General features: G+C 32.2%; 1 protein-coding gene and 1 pseudogene across 1 annotated transcript; both read right to left on the bottom strand.

The window, feature by feature from the left end:
• Positions 1-3,475: 3,475 nt before the first annotated feature.
• Positions 3,476-4,632, bottom strand: LOC100796260 (uncharacterized). The gene is made up of 2 exons (XM_003529548.5): positions 3,821-4,632; positions 3,476-3,733 (listed from the first exon to the last, which is right to left on the bottom strand). The coding sequence occupies exons 1-2, from the start codon at positions 3,966-3,968 to the stop codon at positions 3,606-3,608; spliced, it is 276 nt and encodes a 91-aa protein (XP_003529596.1). The 5' UTR covers positions 3,969-4,632; the 3' UTR covers positions 3,476-3,605.
• Positions 5,453-9,562, bottom strand: LOC100816850 (sugar transporter ERD6-like 16; annotated as a pseudogene).

The following is a 10,945-nucleotide window of genomic DNA, read 5'->3' as shown; positions in this document are numbered from 1 at the left end:
TTATTATTATTTATCATTACTATTATGAATATTATTATTATTATTATTCATAAATCTTACAGTGGGTTTGATTCCACACTTTAAATATGATTTTCAGAAACTAATTGTTATACTTTTTATTTTTTTACTGTATAGTTTTTATATTTTAAACATTATTATTTCTTCTTAACAATATTCCATATATGCTATTACTCCGATTATATAAAAACTTTACAAATTACACTGCGTGATTTGCAGCATGCATAAACAAAACACACGAATCTGTCGCTCCACAAATGGTATGTCAAACTTGTCAAAATTAAGACATCTAACTTGTGGTTTGTTGTAAAACATCTATTCTCTTATTGAGAACTCATTTGATCTTCATATATTTCTCGAAATATTTTCTTACCAAGTTTTGTTAAATTGGACGTTGGATCCCGTGCATGATTAAATATAGTTGACGTTGGGTCCCATGCATAATTAAATATGAGTAATTCGTTGTTGTTGTTGTTATTTTACCGAAGAGTAATTCGTTGTTAAATCTTATATATAATGTTTAATTTCAAATTATATTTTAGTGAAATTCCAGTATTTACTAATTAACTTCACTGTTAATTCTTTTAAAAAGCAATTAAATGAAGATCAACTAGCATTGCAACTATGAATACAAATGTTGAAGCCCCTACCGTAGTTGGGTTTCATGGGCGGCAGCATTTACAAGAGTCAAAAGCGTTACTTTCTAATACTAAATGTTTAAGGTTACTGTACATCCACTAAAAAATATTAATTCATATTTTTTATTTATTAAAATATTCATATTTAATCATGTTATTGAAATCATTATTCACCATCAATATTTAGATAATGGAGAGTCTATAAATTATGTTAGGTGGATATTTTCATTAATGAGTGATTAGCTATTGACTTGAGAGTATTATTGTCTATTTTAGATAGCACTAAAATTTCAATACACAAATAAGGATTGTTGAAAAAAATTTGTAAATTTAATCTTGAATGTATAAAACATTAATAGTTTTTAGAACAAAACTAATGCTAAAACATCTATAGTTTAAGAATGGGAGAGTGTCTTTAAAAAAATATTATTTTACTTCTATTTAAAATTTATTAGTATTTAATATCAATGATCATAAATCAGAGAAAATTTAATCAGTACTATAAAATATTATTCCCCTATCCCAACATAAATGTTGTGTTAGAAGAAAAATAACTTAAATAAGTTTTATTTTATTTTTTCAATATAGTATTAATTAATTTTTCCATTAATATCCAAAATAAATGTATCACTTTATCTTTTCAATATAGTATAATACAAAAGATTAGTTTTATAAAATTATTATTCATTTTTCATCTATCTATTAAGTTTTATTCATCAAAGTGAGTACTTTTTCATTTATACTCTTAATAATATTTGTTAGAATGGTACTATTGTGTTTATAGCAAACACATTAATAATAAAGTTAATTTGATAAAATTGTTATTTTCATTCATTTATTCATTAGTTTAACTTAATTGCCCTTTTAAACCTCTTTTTTTTTAAAAAAAAATTGTTTTGTAAAATAATTTTGAACCACTCACAAATCATTTTTTAATATAAATTCTATTAAATTTTGGAAATTGTTTCCAAAACACCCTTACTCACAAGTCACACCCCAACTCACGCTTTACTTTCTTTTTTCGTAATAACGGTAATTAGTATTTCTATAAGTTACATTTCGATCGATGGTCCCCTCTTTCATAACATACTCGTTGTTGCAATCATATTTCAGGTATGCATGTTAACCGGTTTCTTTTTTTTACATATTCAAGCACTCTCCAACCCACATCTCGACCAACACACCATTTGAGTATATTTTATTTTTATGTCAAACTTGACATGAAATGAATGTTCCATGGATCCTTTTCTATATTTTATTTTTTATGTTAAACTTGACATGGAGGGTGTGTTTGGGATGAAAATAGAGAAGATGGAAATAAAAAGAAATTTTTGAATTAAAGTAGTGTAAGAGATATGAGACACGCCTAATTTCTTCTCTATATCTCTCTTTACCCCCTCAACCAAACACACCCAAAATAAATGATCCATTCCGTAACAAAAATAATATAATCCCAACAAGTCAACAACTATGTTTGACAGTAGGATGGCTGCCTAAGCCTAACTAAATATTGATAGCTGCATGTTTGTACAAAAGGCCCTCTAAAACAGATATTGATAATCAGGGCCACGTACTCATGGATTCACCACAAGAGAAGTGTTAGCAACATATTCTCTCTTGTTAATTAAAATGTGTTGAAAATTACAAAATCAAGAGAGTCATTAATAACTATGTGGAACCCACTAAATCTTGTGATTTTTAATAACTTTTAACCAATAAAAGATGGTGTGGTCAAAAGAATGCACTAGAGAGTATATGATCTACCATTTTTCTTCACGGAAAACTATGATCTATTCTACATGAACCCGGTCCCCATCAGCAAACTGCACTCGATTATCATCATTGTCATATGAAGGGAAATTGGCAACGTGTTTAATTCAGTGACCGGATAACATGAGGAATGGAATCGTCCATTCCTTTCCCTCTCAGTCTCTACCTACCATGCAAGGATTCATAGCAGAAGGCTAAACAAGATCAAACCTTGATTGGGTTGGGCATGCCATCAGATCCAAACCCAAGCCAGCGTTCAAGATAGCTAAACATATTCCATTTACGCCACCACAGGCAGAATATAAAACCCCAATAATGCAGTATAATATATGACAGAATCTTAGAACTCTGTTAAATATCCGAAACTATAATATCCACATTTATTAGACCCTGCCATCGAGCTTCTTAAGGAATAAGCCTCTTTTACTTCCTGCAACATACTTCTCCCTACTTAAGGAAAGGAACTTAAAGTTTCGAGGATCTGAATGAAGCACAAGAGACCCCAAAAATTGTGAAGAATATTTAAAGGAAAAAAAAATTCTATGAACCAAAACAACCTTTCCTTCTTACTCCTAATCCTATGAACCAAAACAACCTTTCCTCTCCCAAATTATTGAACTTTACGAAGTCTCAATCTAATAAAAGGTTCATGGGTAATTGGGTATTCCCAATAATCAGGTGTTAGTCATCCAACCATACTAACTCTAAAGAACCGCAACAATTTGATTCCACTTAATATTAAAACTTTAAGCAAGGTTCAATTAACAATCTTGCCATACTTTGAGTGCATAACATACATTATGTTAAACGATCAATATCCTAGAAAATATGAGCCTATATAAAACTGAACAGATTTACTTTTTCATTGATTCATTACCAATCCAAATTATTCACCCACCTTACTTATAGAGCACACATAATCAACCCTTTTCCCCCCTTCAAAAAGGATAAATTATAACACAAGCACGTCATTAACCTTCCCACCACTTAAAAATACACCCAGAGAAAAGCCCCTAAATCTAGAATATGATGGTCATTATGCAATTGAATAAGATAAGATTCGTCTACCTCATTATTGTCCATATAAGACAAAAACCAGATATGCAAATCACAGAATCGTGAGGAGAAAAAAAAGAACAGAAAGAAAATCTTGAGTGACATGTATTTATCTAACTATAACTAAGCAAAAACTGTGGAAATGGGCTTATGAAGAAGCAGTTTTCGGTAGTTAGCACGAACCCCTGAGTCGGACTCATCGTGATACCAACCGACCGATTTCTGAGCCTCAATGACGATTTGGGAAAGACCTGAAGTTGAGAAAAAAGGGTAATTGAAAAAAAATGGGAAACTAAAGAGAGAGTTGAGAATTTGGAATAGAAAAAGAATAAAGGAACCTTGTCTGACAGTTTGCTTGTTGTTGCGGATGTCGTGGACGGTGGCGGAGATTTTCCAATACAGAGGGCGACCAATGTAGAAGAGAAGAAGAAGCAGAAGCGCCACCACCACAATACGGAACACAATCCTTGATGTCGGTGAACCCATTCCTCTCTCTTCTTCTCCTTCACGCTCTCTTCTTCTCAATCACACAAACAATAAGAACAAAACAAACCCTCTCTATCTCTCCTTTTGCAGTTTCTGCTGTTATACTTGTTACCACGTCACCCCCATTTTATATACTCTCTTATTTATTTATAACTTATACAAAAGTTAATTTTGATAAAGAAAAGTTAAATTTAACTGCAGTTTTTATAATTTTATTTTTTTTTCCATATATATCTAGACAGTTAAATATTAGTTTCTCAAAATATAAACATTTATTTAAAAGATTTATTTACTAACAAGTCATTCATTGGTTTGATATTATTCTCAATTTTTTTAAAATAAGATCTCAAATATAGATATATTTTATATTACAGAAAGATTAATCATTATGAAACTAAAGCAAGAAAAGAAAAAAAAACAATTAACTAGAATCTAGAAAAAGCTACACCACAAGTGTCGGCTTCTAACACAATGAGTGATATTCCGATATTAGTGGTTCATGAGGATGAGACCATCAAAACCTGATGCTCCTGGAATGCCAATGGAGCTGCCATCGACGTTAATTTGACAAACCCCTCAGGAGGAGTCCATTAGACAAGACGAATAGCTGTCACTTCGGTTGATGAAACATCCTGCTGAAGAATATAATGGGTAGTGTAAATCTGGTCAACAGTGAACTAGTTAGTCCATATTTAAAGGGTTAATCTCATTGACTAGATCGTTGAATATATGTATATATATATTGAATAAATCTCAATTATAAAAGAATTTATAACAACTAATATTACTATTCAAATAATTAAGTTAGACTTTTCTTAACAAAGGGTGCAACTTAGCTTGCTAGATAGAATAAAATACATAAGTTATTATAAATTAATTATTACTTGTGTTTAATTTCTACTATAAACAAACTCTCTTGATGTATGATGACATGTTTAATATGCATAATATATTTAATAACTTTAAAAATAGCTTTTTCAGTATATTATTTAGAGATGTATTTCATATATTACTCTCACAATTGGGCAAAAAAAAAATTCTCAATTATCTAAAATTGCCATCATTTTATTTTTAAATATATCAATATAATATCTTTTATGATTTTATCTCTATCTTTATATTGAATTTTAATAAAAAAAATTAAAATTTGTCGATAGATCCATTAGTCTTGAGAAACGAGAGGCGCCGTTTGAACACATCTGGATCTGGCTAGGAAAGTTCCATGTGCATAACCTACCCTTAGATTATAAGTAGACCATGATTAAAGTAATGGCTAAGATAGTTTCTTTGCGCAGGAAAATGCTTGAAGAATGTGAATTTTTTTAACCATTAGGCTAACAATATAAAAATGGATACATATCAACTGCTATTTGTCACATTAATACAATTCATCTGCACGTAAATCCCATTATGTTTTTTTATGCATTACTTGGCAATGCAGATCCTAACCATTGTTTCAAATTAATCTAAAAGAATTTGACTAGTAGTAATTGCACATGATCCTCCTGCTGGAAATTTTTGGCACGGACTGAGATTTGGGAACAACATTTGGAGGCAATTGCTGAATTTATCCATCCAAGCTTTGTTTCTCTTTTTTTCCTTCTATGAATTGATGCATGCCTGAACTTCTTCCAGTGTTTTTCCTTTGGTTTCTGGGAGTAACTTTGCTACGAAAAGAATAGTCAAAAGGGAAAATCCAGCATACAAAAATAAAGTGATTTGAAATATACGTTACCAATTATTACCAAGAGAACTCCAGCTCATTAGAAAGTTGAAAGTATATGAAACTACCCAAGCTCCTAGCCAATTCACCAAAACCACCAAGCTCCCTGCAGTTCCCTTAACGTGTATGAGAAAGATCTGCAATGTGAAAACTAGTATTAGAACATTGCTTGAATTTTCCTATCGAACACCATCAACAGGAAAAGAAGAAAAAAAAGCTCATAAAGATATGCCAAAATAGTGCTCAAAACCATTCAAATGTGTTTTGCCAAATGACTCATACCTCAGACATTATTACCCAAGGAACCGGTCCCATTCCAATTGAAAACGCCCCTACGTAGATCTGATTACAAGTAGTGCCAAAAAGGTGATGGATTTTCAGGTTAAACTGGACTTTGAGTTTAAAAATTACACAATTAACTACTCAGTGACCCTAACAACATCCTTAGAAGAAGACTCACCAGCACGCTGGCAACTGCCAATATTGGTACACAATCAAGCAATAAGCTCTGATCCTGATCCATGGAATCATAAAGCAAAATTTTAGAATTGAGTTATGCACACTTAATATATGGAGAAAAAATGATTATTAAAAGCTTGCCTTGAGAAAGAAAGCAACTCCTGTAATAAAGCAGCCTAAAAATGTCCCACTTGCTGAAGCCTACATGCATACAGGCACTTGCTATTAGGCATCAAAGCTCTTATTCCCCTTACTTCTTTTAGATGACATTATTAAAAATTCAAATGCTTGAAAAATAGATCTACCATTATAAGTGGTCTTCTTCCAGACTTATCCATCAACATGGCTCCCAATACAGTGAATGGAACCTGCCATTCATTTTATTAGATGAAGTTTAAACAGAGAATTAAGGTTATATTATACTATCATATATGATTATCGTCTGTGAAATCCTTAGAGGGATTAACTACCTGCATACAAGCGTATGCTATGCTACCAATTTTTCCTGAAGAAAGTCCTGTAAATCAAGTAGTACGGGAATGAATAAAACAGAACAAAGAGCTACTTCAAGACCTCAAAATCAGCATGCGTTTTTTTCTTACTTACCAGCTGCTACAAAAGTCTCAACAACAACAACAACAACAACGCCTTATCCCACTAGGTGGGGTTGGCTACATGGATCAACTTCCACCATAATGTTCTATCAAGTACCATACTTCTATCCAAATCATTAAGTTTGAGATCCTTTTTTATAACCTCTCTTATAGTCTTTTTGGGTCTTCCTCTGCCTCGAATAGTTTGTCTTCTCTCCATCTGGTCTACTCTCCTCACTACAGAGTCTACCGGTCTTCTCTCTACATGCCCAAACCACCTAAGTCTATTTTCCACCATCTTTTCTACAATAGGCGCTACTCCAACCCTCTCTCTAATAGCTTCGTTTCTAATTTTATCCTGTCGAATCTTACCACACATCCACCGCAACATCCTCATCTCCGCTACACCTACTTTATTCTCATGTTGGCTCTTGACCGTCCAACATTCTGTTCCGTACAAAATCGCCGGTCTTACCGCAGTCCGATAAAACTTTCCCTTTAGCTTGATCGGTACCTTTGCATCACATAACACCCCCGATGCTTTTCTCCATTTCATCCATCCTGCTTGAATGCGATGATTCACATCCCCTTCAATTTCCCCATCATCCTGTATTACAGACCCAAGATATTTAAACCGTGTGACTTGAGAGATAATATGGTCTCCTATTTTCACCTGAGTTAGAAACCCTCCTTCTTTTGTTGAACTTACATTTCATATACTCCGATTTGCTTCTTCTTAGGCGAAAGCCATGTGTTTCTAGAGCTCGTCTCCAAGTTTCCAACCTCTCATTCAACTCCTCCCTTACAAAAGTCTCAGCTGTATAAAATCCAATACCATTAATTCCAACAGATTGTTGGCATACCATTAATCCAACTCCAATCTGAAATCATTACAAACTGTTAGAAATATCCGATTACTCGCATTCTCTGATTGAACTTATGCTAGAAAAGTATGTTACTTACAACTACTGATCGCACATGTTTGCTTTGGAACAGAGCCAGAAACTTAGTTTTAGGAAGGCTTTGTAGAGTTTCAATATAATCCTGTTCACAAAAAACAAGTCGGCTCAGCTTATCAAGCATGTCAAATTGATTAGGGAACATTTTAAAGATGCTCAATCAGTTAAGGGAGCTTGGGAAGTACAAGAATTTCATCAGCTTCTTGAGATACATCAACATCTTTTCCCGAGTTTTCTTAAAGCTACTTGAAATTCTTTCTTGAGGCCAACCTTTGCCTGAAAGTAAAATTATTTTTAGTTTATTTGGAAAAAGAAACCAAAAGAAATGTTTCGCTTTAGACTCTAAATGTTTACCAGCCATCTAGGAGACTCTGGGATAAAGTGCAAACCAATCAGCAATGAAATGCAAGGCACAAGCCCTTCAATGTTCAAGCCAAGACAGCAGTCAGACCTTTTCCTCCATAACTGGTTAAAAAGCAACAACCAAAGCTAATATTATAACTTACCTGCTAGTGCTAGCTGTCTCCAACTTAAGAAACTTCCTAATAAGAATGAGATTGATGATCCAATAACAATCATAAGCTGCAGAACAATTAGAGTCAAGGTCAAAATGCATCTCAATGATACTTAACTTTTAGTCAAAGAAACAAACATGATAATTCTTGTTAGTCCCCCACCTGATTTGTTGTTGCAAGTCCACCACGAAGATTTTTGGGTGCTATTTCAGCTATATATACAGGCACCTGTTCCATTTTGGTATTTTGTTACAACTTTGAAATATTATCATCAAGAAGCAACTTTTTGAACAAAAGCAAACAAATTTTTTTATGGTTATAATGTTGTAGTTAGTTGCCACTTACCACGAATGAGATAACTCCAATTCCATATCCTGTGAAAAATCTTCCCAGGTCAAGTGAGTAAGGATCCTGCAGTTGATAGAATAACACAACTGAGACCTCTTTTCCATTTTTCAACATTTTTCTAAAGATGAATTTGTTCTGTGCAGAAGATGCATGCCTTTGAGAAGAAAACAGCTAGCCATCCTGTTATGCAAAATCCTGTTGACATTCTCATCGCCTGTTTGTCATTAAAAATCAAGGCTTATGAATACTGAAAGGCCTTATAAAGTGCATAAATTAATCTAGAATTTATATTTCAAATACCCCTTTCCGGCCAATGAAATCTGTAATCCGGCCACTCGTTATAGCCCCAAGCGTTGCACCAATGGTTACTAAAGAACCGAACATAGAAAACTGCAATTCCCCACAAAACAATAGTAGTTGTCTTTAATTCAGATAATATGGTATAAATCATTTGTCAATAAGAAGAAGAAATTAAAATACTAACCTCAGCAAGAGATAGATTAAGATCTTCCCTGATAGCCGCTTGAGTGGGAGCTGAATAGCCCACCTGCCAAAATAATAATTTGAGCTAAACATACAACCCTTTTTTTTTTCTTTTGATTTTTGGGTGTAATTTTGGTTTGGTCCTAACCCAGAAAACCAACAGAAAAAATGAAAGAGACATTTAGTGAACAGTGATTTCAGAAATTTTCTTTCTTGAGCCATGCACCATACTTCACTATACTGTTTGTCACTTAAAAAATTAAAAAAACTCCATGGCTTTACAGATTATATATAGAATTTTGAGAAAGCTTGAAGATACTTATACAAGTTCCAAATGAGAAAGAACCACAAACAGCAACAACACCATTCCGATAGATCCATTTTCCACTGTTGTATTAGATTCAACATCTTTACAGGCAGCAGCATCCTTCTCATGTTGAATGAAGGGCTCTTGCAAACCCTGAATCCTATTGGCTTCTCCACTATCAACATCCTTGTGCTCCTCAATTGCCCACTTTCTTCAATAGCAATATGCACTCGAAAAACGAGTAACACAAGAACAATGAAATAGTCCCACCAAAAGTTAAAAACAAAGTTATGATACTAACAGTGTACATGCAAAAACAAGACGAGTTGGGTGGTATTTATAGTACGTGTTTGGCTAAAAGATATTTATTTGTTAAAAATCTTATCTCTAAATATTGGTATTCTATTAATTAATTTACGAAGTTATTGGTTTAAATGGTATCTTGATTATTTTGAAACATCTATCCTGTAATTAATGATTATTAGTATAAGGTAAGTGTATTTGAAAAATGCAATATGAGTTGAATGAATTCAATTATAGTAGCTGAAAGCATTGCAATTTACTTTTTATGAAATAAATAATAAGGTTTTGTTTGATTTCTTTCTCACTCTTTAATTTCAAAAACTTTTTTTAAAAAAAATTCTACACTACTCAATAATTAATTTGTCGTCCAAAATTTATTATGTTTTAAAAATTGTTTAAAAATTAGTTTTAAAAATAAAAATAGAAATAATTAGAAAAAACATTCCCATTCCCTTCTTTTATTTTGTGGTTCTAGTTCAAGGATGTGAATCATCTAAAATGGCGTTGCATGTAGTGAGATATTTAATTAGTCTATGTAGCTATGTTCTTTATTTTTGAAAAACTAAAAACAATTTTTAAAAATAGAAACCAAATACATCCCAGATCTTCTTTCAACTTTTTTCATAAATATACACCTTTGACGGTGGCCTTTTCTCTTGATTAATTACAATACTTTCCATCAAAATTGGAAAAGAAAGAAATAAAATTATAATCCTACAAATCAAAGAAATCAAATTAACTTAAAAGTTATCTAGTTGAGTGTAACTTGTTTTGCAAGATATAACTATCAATAGAAGTTAAAATAAAATGTTATAGTAATTTATAATAGCTGATGGTAAAAATGTAAAAAAAAAATGATAACAAATGATATTATTTTCTTTATAATAGTTATAAATTATAGATTACTATTTTTTGTCAATAAATTTAAAAGGGTTGGTAACTACTAAGTACTAACCGGGCTGTCATGGAATGGGCTTGAGCCTAACATTAAAAAAAAAGTAAGTCAACCAAAAAATCCCCACTAAGAAAGTAGCTAGCTTTGAAAATCCTCGTTACCATAGTGTAGCGGTCAGACATAAACTTCCACCAGCCAAATTGAAACCACAGGTTACAAAAATCCATCCCACCAATCTCCTTTGCAATTGACAATTTGTTCCACGACAATCATTTGCAGCAAACATGGTATAATTATAATTTTTTTTTCTGATTATATTTATCAACTAAAATAATGATTGAATTTTTAATAACTTGTTATTTGTATTTTGTCATAATTTTGATTATTATTTT

The sequence above is a fragment of the Glycine max genome, chromosome 7, assembly GCF_000004515.6.
Source record: "Glycine max cultivar Williams 82 chromosome 7, Glycine_max_v4.0, whole genome shotgun sequence".
Lineage (NCBI taxonomy): Eukaryota > Viridiplantae > Streptophyta > Magnoliopsida > Fabales > Fabaceae > Glycine > Glycine max.
Note: the sequence above shows the minus strand (reverse complement) of the source record. Positions and strands in the feature narration are given on the sequence as shown.